The 21,438-nt window shown below is 35.5% G+C and overlaps 1 protein-coding gene across 4 annotated transcripts in view; it reads right to left on the bottom strand.

The window, feature by feature from the left end:
* Positions 1-1,602: 1,602 nt before the first annotated feature.
* Positions 1,603-21,438, bottom strand: part of LOC131954068 (uncharacterized) — a 31,651-nt gene continuing 11,815 nt past the window's right edge. For 2 of the 4 annotated variants that reach the window (XM_059317569.1, XM_059317568.1), the window contains exons 7-20: positions 20,999-21,378; positions 20,583-20,764; positions 19,110-19,213; positions 18,732-18,924; positions 17,668-18,435; positions 17,241-17,493; positions 16,929-17,094; positions 16,427-16,566; positions 16,128-16,203; positions 13,152-13,208; positions 7,889-12,532; positions 3,924-6,317; positions 3,398-3,453; positions 1,603-2,678 (exon numbers count right to left, since the gene is read on the bottom strand). In XM_059317569.1, coding sequence (XP_059173552.1) covers positions 2,409-2,678; positions 3,398-3,453; positions 3,924-6,317; positions 7,889-12,532; positions 13,152-13,208; positions 16,128-16,203; positions 16,427-16,566; positions 16,929-17,094; positions 17,241-17,493; positions 17,668-18,435; positions 18,732-18,924; positions 19,110-19,213; positions 20,583-20,764; positions 20,999-21,378 — 9,683 coding nt within the window. In that variant the 3' untranslated portion in view covers positions 1,603-2,408. The remainder of the gene's footprint in view (positions 2,679-3,397; positions 3,454-3,923; positions 6,318-7,888; positions 12,533-13,151; positions 13,209-16,127; positions 16,204-16,426; positions 16,567-16,928; positions 17,095-17,240; positions 17,494-17,667; positions 18,436-18,731; positions 18,925-19,109; positions 19,214-20,582; positions 20,765-20,998; positions 21,379-21,438) is intronic. The other 2 variants (XM_059317571.1, XM_059317572.1) reach the window with 2 other exon arrangements.

The raw sequence follows: 21,438 nt of genomic DNA, 5'->3' as shown, positions 1-21,438 counted from the left end.
ATAAACATATATATATGTACATATATATATATACATATATATATATGTATATATATATATATATATATATATATACATATATATATATATATATATGTATATATATATATATATATATATATATATATATATATATATATATATATATACACATGTATATATATATGTATATATATATATATGTATATATATATATATATATATAAATAATATTTATACTAAATCCAAATTAAAGATAATAATATTAATAATAATAATATAAAAATGTTGGCGGCTCTTTAAAAACTTGGAAATTTTGAAAATTGTCACTTTTGGCTCTTCTGTCCAAAAGGTTACCGACCCCTGGTCTAGACATTTGGCTGGTCATTAAAATTTAATAGAAATAATTAAAATATTACTAACTTCAATGACGAAAGGATGGATAACCAGATAAAATACTAGCGATTGCTTTACCAGCAAAGCAACGATACGACGATAGTGACCTGTTTTGTTCACACACGGACTAAGCAGGGGCAGATAATTTTCTTTCAGATCGGGTTTTAAAGCAAGTACTTAGTCGTACTGAATGTCAACTTTATTTAGAATGAACTACTAAATAGTGAAAATAAAACATAAAAAAAAACTTTATTATATTAACCTTTTAAAAGCACCAAAATAAGAAAATAATAATAATTTACTTTTTTTAGAGAAAAAAGCATTAGTCGCTCGCACATTTTGGCGACCAATGCTTTTATTAAAGAAAACAAATCCGTTTTATTTATTTGTTTTAAGTGCATCTAAAAGCTTATCATTATAAGGTTTTTATAATTGTTTTATTAGTTGATACTGGACACATGTGGGCATTCTTTGGCAGAGGGTGTTACGGTACATCTACATAGTTATATGATTACTGTGAAGGGTTGTTGATTGTGTCAAAACAGTTGTGTCTCATCACGTAGATATTCACTGACCTACGTGTCTAGCCACCTTTTCATATTTTAAAAATAACGAATACTAGATACGGAGATTGAATAGGTTATCTTAAAGTACATTTTCTGATTTTTCCAAGCGTAGACTGTAGTCACCTAGATACCATGTTCGTGACACATTCCCCCCCCCCCCCCCCCCCCCCCCCCCCCGTAAAACAGTACTCTTGTTGTGTAAACTATTTTGACCAGCGCGTGGCTGACATGACAGGTCCTAATTCATTTATCGATTAGATGATCATGGTTGTATGGGAGCATTAATCAAAGTGAATATAACATTAGGCCGCAAAGGGAATAAGTCGATCTTCAATTGATTGAAGTCATTCTAAATATGCCAATCTTGATTAACTTATGGATAAACAACAGTGTCTGGAGTCGTGTTGAAACAGTAATACGGTTCTAACTAACAAGTTTTCAATTTCATTAGACTAAATAAAACTACCCATACCTCTAACCTTACAAGACTGGGTGTAGGGAGAAAACAGCAATCCTAAATCTCATGCAAGCCTTACTTTTTGTGTGTGTGGACCTACTAATATTTCTTTATCTTTAAAAAACCGGAATGAATGAAATGGCTTTGAAATAGATGAAAAAAAAAAACCAAACAGGAATAGCAATAAAAACAATAATATGAACAAACCATGAAAACATTAAATTTATTATTTCCCAAATATCTGAAAAGCATAACAAATTTAACAAACATATTGTACAACTTTTGATTACAGAAGCAAACAGCAAACGGTCTCACTACAAATGTAGTCAACATTATAAAAAGTATTAATTAGCCCATTGTATAATGTACATCATCTTGGTACAACAATGTTACACCTCTATAATATTAATACTGTCATCAAATAGCTGAACATCAATTTAAAACCAAGACAAACTAAAGATGAAAGTAGTTAAGTTCTTTAAAACGTTTAAGAAAAAAATTTACATAATTTTATATACACGACTTTCAAGCAAATAAATCTTATTGCTGGGGTATTAATTAGTAGTTGTTTTTTTAAAGTAAAATCTCACAGGATAAGAGGCAACGGATTTTTAAATTTTGATTTTAATTGTATATAAGGCACTCTAAAGATTTAGACTAGTTTACCATAGGGCAGACAAAAAAGCTGTACAAGACAAACTCAATTAGATTGTCAAGACAAGGCAATAAAGACCTGACTTTCCATACAACATCTGGATGCTGTGATTTGCATTAAATAGTTTGGTGTAGGACATCATGCTCACATAATGAACAGAAAGCACACACAACACCATTAAGCTGTATAGATCAGTGAACACGTGACATCTCACTCAATCTCAGTGAAACAATAGAGGAAGGTAAACAGCTTATACAATAAGAAGTTATTTACAGGTCAGGTTTGTTCTAGTCACAAGCCAAAGCTGGCTAACACAGACATGCCTTGCAATGTGATGCTCAGATCAACAGAGGAATCAAGCTAACACTGGGCCCTCTGCTTCAGGGCTCACTATCTGAGGTCCTTCTGTCATGGGCCCCTCTGTCGTTAAGTCATCTGTCTTAAGGCTCTCAACAGCAGGGCACTCAACTTCAGGGATATCCGTCTTTGGGCTTTCTGTTTCTTCACTTTGTCCATCATCATCAATTCCAAAATCAAGTTTGTAAAAATCAACAACTTCTGTGGCATCACCAGCCTCATCTACCATCTTAGGTGGAGAGGTGTCAACTGCTGGCTCTTGTGTACACTGCCAACAGAGATCAGCTACTTAGTACTACAGAACTGACACATTCACTGCCAACAGAGATCAGCTACTTAGTACTACAGAACTGACACATTCACTGCCAACAGAGATCAGCTACTTAGTATTACAGAACTAACACATTCACTGCCAACAGAGATCAGCTACTTAGTACTACAGAACTGACACAACACACATACACTGCCAACAGAGATCAGCTACTTAGTACTACAGAACTGACACAAAACACATTCACTGCCAACAGAGATCAGCTACTTAGTACTACAGAACTGACACAACACACATTCACTGCCAACAGAGATCAGCTACCACAACACACTTGTTTAACCACAACACACTTGTTAAACTAAGCACACATTCACTGAATTAATTATAATCACATAGACCCCAACCCTCCCCATGGGTCCACAAAATCACTCCCTTTAAAAGTAAAAAAAAGTGAACTAATCCATTTTTAAATTTATCAAATGTTTTTTACAGAAATTAACTCAACAATTTACCTTGTATTTCGAGTGGTTAGAAAATTTCATTGTTTTCCCCAGTTCAATCAAATTTAATAATTACGTTATAAAAACTGACCATGCTAGTAAGACCTAAACCCAACAGATGTATTAAAGATCTAACATCCAGTCAAACAGATCCACTAAGACTTAACAACCCTACAAACAGGTTTACTAAATACCTAAAATACAGCCACCACTCACCTCAGTAGTGTCTTCATGGAAAGAAGGGGGATCAGAATCCACAGCATCACCTTCATCTAAAAGTAAATAAAAGGTCAGAGGTCAAAACAGTGGCACTAATTAACATTGGGGAAGTATTTGCATATTACATTTTAAATGTTCAATAGAAAGAAGATAACATTATTGCATATTGTTTTGTTAATCAACATTTAATCAAATTTATAATTAAATCTGATGAAATAAATTGTACAAAATTATCTTAACCTGTGAGGTTAACAATTAAGAAGTAAAAACAAAACATTAGCAAACAGAAACAAAGGAAATAGTTATTCATCCTTGTAGCAACAAGTAATTCAATTATCTTATTTAAAAGCTGTAAAAATACAAATATTAGTAATAAATAAAAACATATGGGGAAAACATGCATAATTAAGTGGAAAAAAAATGTGCATTATTCAATTATACAATAAAAAATAGATTAGTAAATTAAATTCAAGGTCCAGATTCAAACATTAGTACTAAACAGTAACCAATGGCCTAGACCTACTCTTTGGCATAGTAGAACACAGCATTGGTTGACCCCTAGTGCCATCAGTGCTGTAAGATTCAAGAGGTCGTGGGTCAAGAAGGGGCCCATCTACTGTAGGCTTGGTGTTCAGATCATCAGCTGGCCACAAGTCAGACATGTCAGACAGTTCAGAGCTGTCAGAGTGTGGCTGGTCAGCTGGCATGTATGTCTCATCAACATGAGAAGAAATATCAGCATCATACAGGCTGTGGATGGCATTAGCACCTGACAGATCATAAGGGTCAAGGCTGGATACAGAATCGTCTGGACTAGTGCTGGAGTGGGAGACACCATTGCTGGGTTTAGTGGTCAGGCTGTTGTTCAAGTGGCCATTGGCAATTGAGTCGAGAGATGTGTTGGATGTGGTCACATTGAATGTAGCTGAAGAGGTGGTGTAGGAGGAGGATGAGTCATCATCAGCAGATACTTGAGGCAAGCTCTCAGTATTTCCACCAGTTCTATGCCCTGCTTCATCTACAACTTGTGGGGTAGCTGGCCTAGAACTACGCATAGCATGTGGTTCTTCTGGTTCAGTTACTCCTTGGGTTGATGTTTCTGCCTCTGTTGTTTGCTGGGTTGATGTTTCTGCCTCTGTTGTTGCTTGGGTTGATGTTTCTGCCTCTGTTGTTTGCTGGGTTGATGTTTCTGCCTCTGTTGTTTGCTGGGTTGATGTTTCTGCCTCTGTTGTTTGCTGGGTTGATGTTTCTGCCTCTGTTGTTTGCTGGGTTGATGTTTCTGCCTCTGTTGTTTGCTGGGTTGATGTTTCTGCCTCTGTTGTTTGCTGGGTTGATGTTTCTGCCTCTGTTGTTTGCTGGGTTGATGTTTCTGCCTCTGTTGTTTGCTGGGTTGATGTTTCTGCCTCTGTTGTTTGCTGGGTTGATGTTTCTGCCTCTGTTGTTTGCTGGGTTGATGTTTCTGCCTCTGTTGTTTGCTGGGTTGATGTTTCTGCCTCTGTTGTTTGCTGGGTTGATGTTTCTGCCTCTGTTGTTTGCTGGGTTGATGTTTCTGCCTCTGTTGTTTGCTGGGTTGATGTTTCTGCCTCTGTTGTTTGCTGGGTTGATGTTTCTGCCTCTGTTGTTTGCTGGGTTGATGTTTCTGCCTCTGTTGTTTGCTGGGTTGATGTTTCTGCCTCTGTTGTTGCTTGTGTTGATGTTTCTGCATCTGTTGTGGCTTGCATGGATGTTTCTGCTGCAGGTGTTCCATATAGTGATATGTCTGTAGACAGCATTGATGTGTCAATCTCTGTACCGTCCAGCTCTGAACTATCCAGGTCAGTGGTGACCATCCAGGGAGAAATTTCAGAGTTCTCATCCAAGCATGATGAGTCAAAACCTGCACCAAAACATGACGAGTCAACATCTTCCAGGTACGATGAGTCAAAATCTGCGCCAAAGTATGATGAGTCTAACCCTGTGGTATTGCAGCTGGTGATGCACAGAGAAGAACCAGCAAAGGAGTCAGTGAAGACAAGACTGGATGTATCATAGCAACTGGCATCATCCTCATCATCATCTTGGCTGCTTGGTTCAATACAGCTCTCATACCCATCCACTGTGGGACCTTCCCAATCAGCTTTAGATGGATATTTCTCTGCAGTTTCCTCTACAGCTGATGACAAAAATCTATCAGCTGTCAGTGGCAGTAAGCCCATATATGAGACATCTGCTGGTTCCAAACTCCTGGCACACTGATCAGAGCAAAAATCACAAGGTTCAGTTGGGGCGACATTGCCAGTGTCATACCCGTAACGCATACCTGTACATCTTTTTACAACAGCAGTATCCCCACCTTGGTTTTCTTCAATGCCAGATGGGAGACAGTCATTAGGCTGTGATGCACTGTGTGAGACATGTCTCACTTCTGGACTCAGTAAAACTCGCTGGTCATCATCTGCTGTCACCTGACAATCATGGCTAACTTTCTTTCCTTTATCTCTGGACAGGCAAGTTTTTATTTGACCAACTGCATGAGTGAGCTCATCCAAAGTGACAACACACTCTTGTGTGGCCAGCTCAACATCCAGGTTCAGATCCTCCAGCTCCCTGACCAAGTCAGTCAGGTCTAGACCTGACAGTTCAACAATGCCCAACACCTGCAGAGATTTGGATGTGAGTAGGATTTTGTTGTTCACTTCTGTCAACCCTTGTATTACTTCCTGGCAGTGAGTTCTCAGCTTGACTACAAAAGAGTCATCAAAAAGATATTTGGGCACCCCACCATCAGACTTGATTCCTGGACAAATGATCTGGCAACATTGAACTGTTTTATGTCCATCACAGGTGGCAGAAGTTTTGTCTGCTGCTGTGTTGATGCTACCAAAACCTGTCAGTGATTTAACCTGCGTTTGTTCAGTTGTGTCAATTACTGCTGAAACTGTAAGGGATAAATAGTCACAAAAAACATGCATCTTTTTATTCTAATAGCTGAAAGTAATAGCAATATAGTATAAGAAATATAAGCATGTAAGATTGTAAGCTTAAGCAGATGGACAGTAAAGAAAAACAACAAAAAATGTAATTATTATTCCAAATTTAAACATTTCCCTAGAGACGTTCTAAGCAACGTAAACAAGGGATCTTCCTGGTTGGTCATGGGTGTCATCCACTGAATTATTTAATTTTTTTTGGCTCTATTTGGTATAGTGTTTTAACTCTACCCAGCACTAAAATAAACTGAAGGTGGGCTACATTCTGTGACTAAGTCCAAGAACAATTAAAACTTATAGTATTACATAAACATTCATTCTTCAGCTGGTGACTTAAAATATTTGGTAATTTTGGAAGTGGGACTGTTCTGGAACTAGTTGGGTCATTCAAAGAAAGTGATTGTTATACCACAAGTGATAACTTTTAATTGTATGTGGCCACAGAAAAGACAAACAGGATGGCTCTGCTGGCATGCATTTTATTTTGGAAATTTTGAGGTAGATGATCACAGGAAATACAAAAAAAAAAGAGGATGCAGCTACCACATCCTTTATGAAGAAATGTGTATGTAGTCTTATCAATTTATCATAGCAGAAGGTGCTTATTCATGCTAAAAATACTAGATCTATATACAAATAACTAACAGCAAAGAGATCATTATGGGTTGTCCTTAACAGCTAACAACAAGCTATTTCAGCTCATTTTATCCATGTCACCTGTATAAGGCCAAACACCCACTCTGAAAATGACATCACCCCCACCCCATAATTTATAAAAAGAAAAGTTTAAATAAATAACACAAAGCCTCCCTTTTACCCCTTACATGGTTTATCACCATGAAAGCAGTCTAAATCCCTCTCCCCTCTGTAGGGTTATTTTTTATTTTTTTTTTACAATATGCTGTATGTGTGGTACTGTTCTAATACCATAAAAGACTAATCTGTTTGGTTGTGTATAGTACCCACATTAATTTTCTAAATAAAAGTGTATACAAGTGGATTCCACCCATGACATCCTCCAAGGCTGCTAAATCACAACATAGGGTAAAGGTTAAAAAAACAACAAAAAAAAAAAACAACTAAAATATAAAACATCTGGCTGATGTATTGGTCTAGCATTGGATTAGTCTAGGCTACAATTACTATACACCAACTACATGTAATTGCCACTTTAAATACTTTTATCACTTGTTTACAGTTGTCAACATAAAGGTACTGAGTTTTAATCTAACTTATCTTTTCACACTATTGATTAAAATATGAAATTTGTTTCTATTTAATAGCTAAAATAATAAATGTATAAACTTTATATTTAACATATTAGTAATTTGTTTTTATATGTAACAAAATTTTAGTTTTGTTGTTTTTCTTCAAAAACTTTGCAAAGAAAAATATTTTAAATAATAAACAAATAGAATTGAAATTTTTAAAACAAAAAGCAAGATTGCAACCAACAAATTTCAATTATGTAAAAGCACCAAAGGATGCCAACAGAAATGAATGTTTAACTAAATTGTACCTGAAATTGACACACTTTGTCCATCTCCTGGACCCAAAGGTTCCTCCTCAGCCAGAGGCTCATTGTTTACATTCTTTGCCTCTATGGAAACCTGTAAGTTTGGCACCTCCAACACATTACATTCTCCAACATCTTCAGGTGCTTTGGCCCCACTATCTCTTTCATTTTTAGGGTTGCTCACTCTACATTCTCCTTCCTCTTTAGGATTATTCACTTTACATTCTCTTTCATCTTTAGACTTGCTTACTCCCAATCTTCCTTCATCTTTAGGTTTGTTTACCTTAAATTCTACATTTTCTTCTGGTTCCCTGACTCTACATTCTTCATACTTAACTGGCTCCACAATCCTACCTTTTATGGCTTTAGGTTTACTGACCCTAAATTCCCCATCTTTTTTAGATTTGTCAAACTTACATTTTACATCTTCATGTTTCTCAAGCTTTTCATGTTCTTTAACCTTACAATCTAGATCTTCTTTAGGTTCCTCCACCCTACATTCTTCTACATTTTCAGGTTCTTCAGCCCAAAACTCAGCATTAGGTTGCTTGACTTTATGTTCTTCATCCTTTTCTTGTTTCTCATCTAAACTTTCTCGATCATCTTCAGTCTCCTTTACTATACATTCTTTATGCTTTTCAGGTTCCCCAACACTACCTTTTTCTTCAACACCACATTCTATATTTCTGGGTTCTTGCTTTTTGAGTTCCTTGACCCTATATGTTCTGACACCTGTAGGTTTTTTGACACTACATTGCCCTCCTTTGGGTTGCTTCATTTTACATTCATCTTTTTCAGGTTCATTACCAATACTTTCTCTATTGTCTTCAGATTCCTTTAACTTGCTATCTTCATGCCTTGCAGATTCCTCAACAATACCCTTTAAATATTTAGGTTCCTCAACCCAACATTCATCAGCTTTAGCCTGCCCGCCACTAGATTCAATATCTTTATGATGTTCCTGTTCACATTCCTTGACCCCACATTCATCCTCTGTAGGTACCTCAACACTACATTGCCCACCCTTAGGTTGTTCAAACTTACTTTCTTCAGGTTCTTTAACCTGGAATTCTTCATCGTCTTTAATTTCCTTGACCATATATTCCCCAACATTTTCCTCCACATTAAATACTCCATCTTCTTCAGGTTCCTTGACCCTACATGACTCAACTTTACATTGTACAGGCTTTTCAGGTTTTTTTACAGTAGCTTCTATATCTTTAGCTTCCTTGACCCTACACGACTCAACTTTACATTGTACAGGCTTTTCAGGTTTTTTAACAGTAGCTTCTATATCTTTAGCTTCCTTGACCTTACACGACTCAACCTTACATTGTACAGGCTTTTCAGGTTTTTTAACAGTAGCTTCTATATCTTTAGCTTCCTTGACCCTACACGACTCAACTTTACATTGTACAGGCTTTTCAGGTTTTTTAACAGTAGCTTCTATATCTTTAGCTTCCTTGACCCTACATGACTCAACTTTACATTGTACAGGCTTTTCAGGTTTTTTAACAGTAGCTTCTATATCTTTAGCTTCCTTGACCCTACATGACTCAACTTTACATTGTACAGGCTTTTCAGGTTTTTTAACAGTAGCTTCTATATCTTTAGCTTCCTTGACCCTACATTCTATCTTTATGGGTTCACCTTTTTTCAATTCAGGTTCCTCCTCCTCACATTCAGCCTTTTTAGTTTCCTCCACCCTACACTGCTTGACTTCACTTTCTTCCTGCTTTTCAGGTTCCTCAACAGTTCCTTTTATATCTTTAGGTTCCTTGATCCTATATTCTCCATCATATTTAGGGTCCTCGACTCTAATATCTTCAAGAGGTTCAGGTTCCTCAACAGTACCTTTTATATCTTTAGGTTCCTTGATCCTATATTCTCCATCATATTTAGGGTCCTCGACTCTAATATCTTCAAGAGGTTCAGGTTCCTCAACAGTACCTTTAATATTTTTAAGTTCGTCTACCCTACATTCTATCTCAACTTCAGGTTCCTTAATCCCACTTTCTTTGTCCTTTTTAGTTTCCTCCACCCTACACTGCTTGACTTTATATTCTTCATGTTTTTTAGGTTCCTCAACAATTCCTTTTATATCTTCAGGTTCCTTGACACTCCATTCTACATTAACTTCCGGCTCATTGATCGTACTTTCTCCATCATCCTTATGTTCCTTGACCCAACCTTCTTCATCAGCTTCAGGTTCATTGATCCTACTTACTTTATCATCTTCAGGGTCCTCGACTCTACATTCTTCATGAATTTCAGGTTCCAAAATAGTACTTATTGTTTTTCTGAGTTCCCCTACCCTATAATTTGTCTCATCTTCAGGTTCTTCAACCCTACATTTTATATCTTTAGGTTCAGACTTTTTTATTTCATTGACCTTATATTCTCTAGCATCCTTAACTTCATCCTTTTTAGGTTCCTCAGCCCTACATTGCCCACCTTTTGGTAACCCAATCTTACATTCATCATTTATGAGGTCCTTGACCCTAATTTTCACATTTTTCTCAGTGCTACATTCTTTATTTTTGGGTTCATCCATTTCAGGTTCTTTAAACCTACATTTTCCATCATCTTCAGGTTCTTTAACTTCATTTCCAACATCCTTTTTAGGTGGCTCAACCTTCCCTTGCTTATTTTTTACTTGCTTGACCTCACATTCATCCTTTACAGATTCTTTGACCCTGCATTCCACATCTTCCTTAGTTTCCTTTATATTTTTATATTCATCCTTTTCAGGTTCCTCTATCCCCCCATCTATAATTTCAGGTTCCTCAGCCATACAATTTCTATCATCTTCAGGTTCCTCCATCCTATATTCTCTATCATCTTTATGTTCCTTAAAACTACTTTCTATATCTTTAGATTCATGGCTTTCTGGTTCATCAACACTACAATATAAATATTCAGGTTCCTTGACTCTACATTCAAAATCAACCTTTGTTTCCATGACCCTACATTCTTCATAATGTTCAACTTCTTCAACTCTACATTCTTCATCATCTTTAGTTTCTTCCACATTATATTCTTCATCTTCAGGTTCCTCAACTCTACATTCTTCATCATCTTCAAGTTCCTGAACTCTACATTCTTCATCATCTTCAAGTTCCTCAACTCTACATTCTTCTTCATCTTTAGTTTCCTCAACAATATATTCTTTGTCTTCAGGTTCCTCAGCATTGAATTCTTCATCATCTTCAGCTTCTTTGACTGTACATTCTTCATCATCTTCAGGTTCCTTAACATTATAAGCTTCATCATCTTCAGCTTCTTCAACTCTACATTCTTGATCATCATTAGGTTGCTCAACATTATATTCGTCATCTTCAGGTTCCTCAGCATTGAATTCTTCATCATCTTCAGCTTCTTTGACTGTACATTCTTCATCATCTTCAGGTTCCTTAACATTATAAGCTTCATCATCTTCAACTCTACATTCTTGATCATCATTAGGTTGCTCAACATTTAATTCTTCATCATCTTCAGGTTCCTCAGCATTGAATTCTTCATCATCTTCAGCTTCTTGAACTCTTGATTCATCATTGTTAGGTTCCACAACATTATATTCTTCATCATTATTAGGTTCCTCATCATTATATTCTTCATCATCGTCAGGTTCCTCAACATTATATTCATCATCATCTTCAGGTATCTTGAAACTACATTCTACATAATCTTTAGTTTCCTTAACATTATATTCATCATCTTTAGGTTCCTCAACTCTACATTCATCATCATCTTTAGGTATCTTGAAACTACATTCTACATAATCTTTAGTTTCCTCAACTCTACATTCATCATCATCTTTAGGTATCTTGAAACTACATTCTACATAATCTTTAGTTTCCTTAACATTATATTCATCATCTTTAGGTTCCTCAACTCTACATTCATCATCATCTTTAGGTATCTTGAAACTACATTCTACATAATCTTTAGTTTCCTCAACTCTACATTCATCATCATCTTTAGGTATCTTGAAACTACATTCTACATAATCTTTAGTTTCCTTAACATTATATTCTTTGTCTTCAGGTTCTTCAACTGTACATTCATCATCTTCAGGTTCCTCAACTGTACATTCATCATCATCAGGTTCCTCAACTGTACATTCATCATCTTCAGGTTCCTCAACTCTACATTCATCATCATCAGGTTCCTCAACTGTACATTCATCATCTTCAGGTTCCTCAACTGTACATTCATCATCTTCAGGTTCCTCAACTCTACATTCATCATTGTCAGGTTCCTCAACTCTAAATTCTTTATTATCTTCAGGTATCTTGATACTACATTCTACAACATCTTTGATAGAAACACAGCTCTGTGCAGCTGGCAGCTCAGTCACACTACACTCCACATCATCTTCAGGTTCCTCAATAACAGCAGACAGTGTTTCTTCATTATACACATCCATGCACCCTAGCCGGTCAATTTTCTCCACAGCTGAAGCAAGGTTAAAGGTAGATGCATTAGCCACAGCCAGCCCTGGGGTCTCAGCCTCCCTTGTTGTGTCTGCACTGGCAGAAAGGGAAATGTTCTCATCAAGATTCTTCCTCATGTGTTTGGTTATGGTTTTATAGATCTCACTCTCTTCATAGGTGTCCCCTAAAGGATTCTCAAATTCTGACACAGCTGGAGACAAAAAGGGTGCTCAGATGCTAGGCATGATGCAAAAAGTGTTTAGTTCCTTAGACTTGGTAATCGGTGGTGTTTAAAGAGTTAAGACGAGTGTTAAGACGAGTGTTAAAGTTAGAAATGGCAGTGTTTCAAAGCAAGAAACAACATGTGTCATACACACCAAAGCAAGACAAAGCAAGACACAACATAAGTTTTGCACACACCTAGACATGACATTTGGTTGAGTTACAAAGCAAGACACAACACTACTTATTTGATAGTTTTTAGAAGACTAGACCTGGAGCATGTTAACAAGCAAGCAGTACATTACAAGACTAGTGTTCACAACATGTGCATAGATACAAATACAAGCTGTTTGTTGCTTCATGGTGCATAGGAGTTAAGACAAATATTTTATATACAACAGACAGTATGGCCTGTGTTAATAATAACATGGTGCTTTATGGTTATTTATAACCAGTCCAATTTGTAACCCAGTGCAAACACAATTTATTATTAGATTGGTTAATTAATGAAGGTAAAACAGTACTGATCACATTAAACAAGAACAAAACCAAGCACTAAAACATAAATATGGTGTATTAGCCTACACCTGCTATAAGACTGATCTTACCTTCTTCATCAAACGGTGCATTGCATTTCAGTATAGAAACCTCATTGAATGACTCCTCTTAAAAAAACAACAGAAGTAAACCCCCAGTTAGTGAAAGTATTACAGTATCAAAAAGAAGATAAATTGAAAAAATTCTTAAGTTTCCACAGCTAGAATAAATCACATAAAAAATTATTTTTAAGGAAAAAAGCTAGCATAAATTTAACAAAGCTGTATATATATATATATAATTATCTTCATGGGGACCATGTGAGACACCATGTTAACGCACACCGCTCTCTAGGCATATCCTACCACCCCCACCAGTCTGTTGAGCTGCGGTTAACACTAAATGTTTACAATCGTACAGCCAGGTCGATTTAGTGACGGCTATTAGGGGCAGATACTTTAGATTTTAAAAGGGAAGGTAATAATAATTTCTGCCATAACTATTCACAGTCGTCTGTAAACGGTCGTCACGGACGACTGCTTTCACGGAGTTCGCGGGAGGGGTGGGGAGGGAAGGTGAGGATAATTGTCATTACCAGCTACTGATAGTGTTTTAAAGCAAAATATTTTCAGCTGCAGCATTGGTAGTGTTAAATTGACAACTTATGAATTACTGAAAAGTAGAAAATAAAACAACTAAATAGCGGTGTATGCGGGTCAGCTTGTACAAAATAATCAAAAAATGAAAAAATGCACTACAAAGTAAATATTTAGTTTGTGAGATTAATTTTCCACTTTTTAACACGTTTTTCTTAACTCAGCTTCGCGTTTGTGGATTTGTTTGTTTGTTGTTAAAATTGACATCGAAAATTAGCCCACTTCTGATTGCTCAATAGATCTGAAATTTGGCATGTAGGCTACTTTCGCCTAACAATTTCAGATGCAATCATAAAAACTAGCAATTAGAGACCGTAATTAGCTTAATTTAATTACGCCCCAAGGACCATAAAATTGAGGACATGATTTCTAAAGATACCGACAAGACTGGAGGCCTATTGGCACAGTTACTTCGGCCCCAATCGATGTGAGCGCGCTGGCCGTGATCGTATAGTGGTTAGTACTTCGCGTTGTGGCCGCGACAACCCAGGTTCGAATCCTGGTCGCTCAAGATTTTTAGTCCGTGTATTTATAAACACTTAGTCAAGTCATACTTAATCAAGTCATTAGATATAGTAGCAAATAAACAAATTAAAAAAAGTTTTTTAAAAACAATGTTTTTCATGTGTAGCAACGGACTAAAAAGGAGAAAATAAAATACTTAAAAAAAACTTTTTTAAAAACCACGTTTTTCTTGTGGACTAAAAAGTAGAAAATAAATTTTCATACATTTGATGACAAAAAACGTGGGTCGGGCAGATGGGTCGGGAAATTTGATGGTGAACGTACCCACGTTTTTTGTCATCAAATGTATGAAAATTTATTTTCTACTTTTTAGTCCACAAGAAAAACGTGGTTTTTAAAAAAGTTTTTTTTAAGTATTTTATTTTTTAGTCATTCATTTAAATTAAATTGACACTACATAGGCTAGGACTAAAGATATTTGGGTTAAAATCCGTGATATCTAAAATTGAGATATCTGGCCCTAATTATTTGTGGTTGAAGATAGGGCACAAAATTGCATAACAGTTAAGTGAAAAAAAAAGTTCAACATTGAGGGCGATCAAGCAATCGGATCGCTAGTATTTTTTATATCTCGTTATCTCCCATCTAATCTATAAATAATCTACTATATTAAGCGGACTGTGTGGCTGTGTTATGTGAAGGCGGACGGGCTGTGGAACACATGCATATAGTAAAAAAACTGAACTTTATAAAAAAAATATTCTTTTTATTAGTTTGTTTTGGTGTTGGAAAAAAATAATTATATAATTAGCACGGATTGATAAAGTGCAATGTGGTAGGTAGGTAAAACAGATATTTTAAATGCTGCCTTTTATTTATTTTAGACACTGAAAGTACTGTTTACTAATTAGTATTTTTAATAACAGTTTAGAAGCCGCTTCTAAATGTCCTCTATGTTAACTTCTATCTTTTGGTTTGCGGACAAGCTGGAGGTTATAGTAGTTTACTAAATTGAATCAGGTGCGCCCCAGTAGGGTGTGATTTGGCACCTGGGCTATGCGTGATCGATACGGTGCATACTTTAGTTTTAAAGAGTGTGATACACGATGGATACAATGTCATCCAAGATCTACTATGTGCTGAATTTTAGCTAAATCGGACTATGTGAAGTGGGTTAACCATTAATGACCCATAACGCCCACTGCCGCTGCAACCCATGATGGTCAGCAATGCCCGCTTACAATACACAAAGAAAAAGTTAAATTTGTTTCATAAAAATGTGCCCTAAAAATCCTAATTTTTAACTAAACAGAAAGTTGGATAGTTACAGCATCCTTCTCCAGTTTACTAATTTTAATGGCAATTTTGAAATATACATAATGTTAGTCTCTTTCCATCCCAAAATTTGACTCATCTGTCCTGTTTATTTGTTGATTTAAAATTAAAATAAAAACATGCCTAAAAACATATCTAGGCATGTATTTTACGAATTATATATCTTAAACATGACAAAATTTTTATATTCAACTGTTAAATTCAGTGCATAGTTGTTTAGTCAAAAATAAAGTTGACTACCCAAAATGACCTATTTAGGATTCTCTGACATTTTATTTTTACACTGTACTTCTACTGAATATATTATATTTTATTTAATACTGTTGGAAAGCCAGAATTAATTCCAACATAAAGCAGTAGTTTTTATCTTAATTATTATTTTCATTTAGACAAAAACAAATATTTTGTTAAAGGGTTCACTTGTTCATACAGAGTTATGCTCCTTACATTAGAACATCAAGTGCAGTGTTTTGGTAGAAGGAATGGGTCATTAATACTTAAATCAATATTCCAAGATTAGCTGAGCCACATGCATACACCCACATACTTGGTGAGTCAAAGATAAGCTTTTAAAAATACAAACATATCTACCTAAATCCTTGAGCATGTCAGTATCTAGAGTTTTCTCCATCTCCATCTGGACATCAATGTTTGAGCCAGGAACCACCTTAGCAGACAAAACAAGTGATGTGTATTTTAATCTCAAAAAGCAAAAATCCAATTTTATATATAAAAAAGATCAATTAAAAAGACAATTTCCTTAACTTAACTTCTTATTTAAATTAAAATAAGCTTAGATTTTTTTTGAAGTTTACATGTTTTAATATAGTCGACCTTTTTTTTTTATCATGGTTAGAAAAAAAATCAAATGAAGTAATTTTTAGACTTACATCTGCATACTCTAGGTCAACCATTGCTCTGTTTATGGACTGAGTGCCTGTATTGTCTAAATCACTCAGATAAACACCATATTTCCCATCATTAGCATTCTCCAACACATACATACACAGCTTTCTGTCAATGATGCAGTCTGTAAGGGGTTTCAAACATGTTTCATAAGGCTACATTAATATTGCTTACTAATCCGACATTGAATAACACTAAAAAATTTGCATTCCAACACATTTAATATGCCCAATGAAAATTCTTATTAAATGGCTTGTTAAACCTAAATAAATCATCATTAAATTCTTAGTTTAAGTTTACAAATTTAAATGATTAAAAACAAATCATGCAACAATGAAAATTTAATTTTTTAATACTATTCATGTAGTTTTATAGCAAATCCTTTTTTGACTTCTCTAATAAAGATAAACTAAAAAAATTGTTCTTAACACAAATGAGTTTTAAAATGAATTCATACAAGTAAAATGATCCTGCAGCCAACCTTACCTTTAAAAAATGTAATGGCATCAGAGCTCCATTCAGAATCAACAGAAACAACGCCAGCTAAATAACAAGGCACTGCTTGTGCAGGTAGGTCAAGATACCTAGAAGGTAATTCTGCCACTTTGTCAGGTGACACAGTTGCCTCCCAGCCACAGTCCACTGATTTTACCTGGTGACGATATTACACAATTATGATCAGTAGCACAACATTTAATCATCATTAAGTATTCCATAGTTATTTAATAATTGCATCTAAGGTTGGAAAATACAGTTTTTTTCAAAAAGTATGTTAATTTAAAAAAAAAATGTTCATACATTCCATAAGGATGTTTCCTGTGAAATGATCTCTCCTCGATGCCACACATCAGAATGTTGAAACAAACATTGGTCTCCAGTTTTTATTTGTGGGGGTTCCAACGGATTATTGGATTCCATAAACTCAGCTAGGTCAAGCATCATGGAAGAAAACTGGCATTTCAGTTCTTGCAGCTGGACATGGAAGGAGTTGGGCAACTCATCGTTGCTGACTATCACATCATACTCTGTGTGCATGCTTAGGCGCAGTTTCCTAAAATTTAGAATTTCTTAAATAATATCCATAGATAGAAATAACTTAGATAAGGTAAGAAGTGTTTATTGTTCAATGACTACATTTAAAATCCATTTCTAATATTTTAAAATAAATTATTTAAAAACAGTTTATTAAAAACGCCACAAGATAAAAAAATGTGTTCATTCCTACCTGTAGCAGCCATATTCAGCTTCATCAATGGAAAAGTTCTGCAGCTCGCTTTGAGTGGTTTCTCCCACCACGGCTGTTGATTCCATAATTGGCTGAGTTATCTCCAAAGAGTCCACATCAGTGGTGTCTGCACATTGCTTTACATTAGTGGCTTCCTTAGCATTGTCATTGGACTCTGTATCACAAGTTTTAGCCAGACCCCCGGAGACAAGCAGAGCTGTCAGGGAATCCTCTGTTTCTGGGATAACCAAATCCACCAGAACTTTGCCCTCCTCTCTTCCCACCAGTTTCAGCAACAGCTCCTGATCTGCCACCATTTCTGAAAATTTCTCATTCACTTCAGGTAGCCACTCTTCTTGGATAGGTGCAGCTTTGTCTAGGCAACAACAAAAGGCCTGCATTGGCCATCTACACAAGTCATCCTTTACCTTGAAGACACTGTCCACAGAAACATCACTATCATTGCCATAGTCAATAAATCTTACAGAATATTGTGCTGAGTCACCTATATGACCACACTGTAATATTTTAGCTCTGTAAAACTGATCATCTTCTGAGTAGCGGGCCACTACAATATCCCCAGGGTTCAGCTGCCCACTGATTTCATTTTCGGCTTGAGGAGAGCGATATGAAGACTCCAGTGATGCTGCCATCTCCTCTAAAGTATCTGTAGATGAGGCTAGCTGGCACCAGAAGAGTGAAGGGCTTTCACTATGGCTGACAAATACACTGACCTCACCCAGCTCTTCTAGATTATTGGATACACAACTGAAAGTTAAAGTAGGAAACAAGTCACATTTTTAAAAAATCTGACCATGATAAGTGATTTGATTTGAATATATTAATTTAACAACAACAAAAGGTTAACTGTTGCTATTTTTAGGTAAAATGGGGAAGCATGTAATTATAACATGTAATTATAACATGTGATTAAAATAAGGCAGCAAAGAAACAGAGGCCTTTATAATATTATAATATTTCCCAGTATTTTCAGTTAGATTTTAAAAATGCAACAGTAAACAAAAGTTTTATTTCTTTTTAGGTTACTGAATTGTCATACATACCCAATCTTGTGATTAGCATGTGCACTGGAAGACATCATTGTTTGTTTGGCTGTTTTGTCATCACCCTCCAAATGGGTGCTCTCCAGGAAAGAATTGAATTCATCTGACTTTTGGAGGATGGTACTATCTGCATCTGAGAAAACATGCTGGATGGCACTGCTGACTACCACCTCACTGCTACGAGTTGCACAATCTGGGCAGACAGCAAACATAATTCAAGTATTTATGATGCATTGGTTTTTCTTCCATTTAATCAACATAATGGTATGACAAATTTTAATGAAATATTTTATTTTGCTGTTTGTTATTTATTTCTAAAATCTAGAATTTATCTAAAAGCTTTCCTATTTTAAAAAATGTAGTAAAAATATTGTTCACCTTTCTTGATCAGCTCCTCATGAATGGGAATGCCCATATATAATAGGTGCACTGTACAACACAATTCATCTTTATTTACCTCCAGAAAGTCAGCTATTAGAGGCCTAAAAATAAGTTCAAAACAAAAGCATCAGCCTGCATTTCATAATCTATCTAAGATTCCCAGAAAATGTGCAAATACAAATTAATTATACTTAAACACTTTCTTAATGTCTATGAATGCTTTATTTAAAAAACCTAAATTGCCCTTGCGCACTTTTATGTCCCAGTATTCCATTGCACAGTTTTCATCGGCACATCTTCCTGGTAACCCTATCTATATATATGAAAGTGAAAGTATGTTTGCCCTTGTGGTAGTATAACCGTTGGCTTTTAAGAGCAACCTACGACGCAGTCGTCAAACCGTATTCTGCCTCCCTATTACAGAGGGTGATAATGTTCACTTAAGACTTTCATCAGCACTCTGAAGAGTCTAGGCGATAGTGTGGGCAAACCTGCACTCTAAATATAGTGCCTGCTTTGTTTACACTTACACTCAGCTTTAAAAATACACAATTGGTAAAATAGATGTATTCCTCTTAAAGTATTGCATTGGCACATAACAAAGCACGGGATGGGATAACTAGTTTTAAAATAATTCATACAGCAAAACTCTACTTTTATTTAATGTTACAATAGTTTGTTTTTTAACTACAAAATTAATACGTACAATTATTTTAAAAGCTAAAGCAGATAGGCAATTTAAAAAAAAAAATATGGATAATCTAAACGAAATTATCTTATGGGACCTACGTTATGGATGCCACTTTTGTGTTTAAATGTGAATAATCTAATACCCATACTTTGCTGTTATAGCGAAATCTTGCATCATTTAAGGTTTCTAACATAACAACACACAAGTGTGAACCCACCAGATTTCAACAGCATTAACAACAACAACAAAACATATTTTAAATCATGTCTCACTGCATATGATATTTAGTTGATTTTTAACCACTATGTCTCTTTCAGCAGTATACCCATTTGAGAGTATTTAGCGAACATTGTTTGTAATTTTCACTAAATTGTAGTATAAACTATGCAGATTTAATGAACAAAAAAAAGTGATTATTTTAAAAATTGGCCCCCAAATTATCTAGATTTGATATTTTACCTGGTGACAATACTATAAATAACCCACGAAACAAGCAACCACAAAAAAAAAAAAAAAAAAAAAAAAAATGTAATCAGAATTTATGTTCATAACAATTTTCACCACAAGCTTGATACCTTAACTTTGGTGTCAAAATCAGATGTTATAGAGATCTTGCATGTATGTCATGATAATTTAAATAGATTAAATTTGTTAAGAAAAACTGTTATACATGATAAGTGGGGTCTCAGGTAGGAAAACAGGCTAATTTTTCACAAATTTCTAGTTACACCAATCCTCTATGAAAAGAATAGAAAAATAATGTGTCTAAATGCACCTACTTTTCCTCCACCAGCTCTCTAAAAGTGTCAATGTCTTCATCAGACCAACTTTCTCCTTTAGGAACTACTCCACCTAGCCTAGCTGTGATCAGAGTGTTTTTCACAGATTTGAATTTTTTTGCCAATTTTTGCAAAGATGTCACTTCTGCTTCTTCTGTGTTTCCATGATCGATGTAGAAAATCTAAGAATTGTACAAGTTTTTCAGGTGACACAACAGGTAAATAAAGATTATCTTGTATAGCAGCAATGTGTGGCGTGTTTGAAGATACATTTATACCATTAAAAACATGAAACTATTACTACAGACAGAGCAAGATTTGAGAGTGATTACAATAAAGAGATTTATTGCTTCACATTTGTAATGATAGAGGTTCAGTGAGCTACTCAAGTGTAGAATAAATAAACAAGAGCTCACCTGGCAGGTACCATTATCACTGATACTTTTAATCATTACTCTGTACCAAGACTCATCTTCATAAAGGGCAGCACAAACATCTCCAACAGCTGGGCTTTCCAAAAGTTCTTCTTCTGCAGTGCTGTAGTGTTCATACATCTCATCCATCAATGTGTCTAGGTTAGGCTTTTCTCTCTCTAGATGTAAATAAAACAGGTCTGGACTGCACACAAATGATACAGAGACTGCCAATCTCTGACCATCTATGTCTGAAAGCCCAGTGCTATGCTGTTTGACACGTGAAGCCTCATTGTTGTTTGTGTTGTCTTGAAGAGAGAGGGACTTAACTTCCGAAGTTAAATTATTAACAGTTGTATCAATTACTTCAGATGTCGGCAATGCTAGGAAAATAAATTAATTTTAGAATTTAAAATATCAATCTTTGCTAAGTAACACTAAAA

The sequence above is a fragment of the Physella acuta genome, unplaced genomic scaffold, assembly GCF_028476545.2.
Source record: "Physella acuta isolate Inbredline_101_S28 unplaced genomic scaffold, ASM2847654v3 ptg000970l, whole genome shotgun sequence".
Lineage (NCBI taxonomy): Eukaryota > Metazoa > Mollusca > Gastropoda > Physidae > Physella > Physella acuta.
Note: the sequence above shows the minus strand (reverse complement) of the source record. Positions and strands in the feature narration are given on the sequence as shown.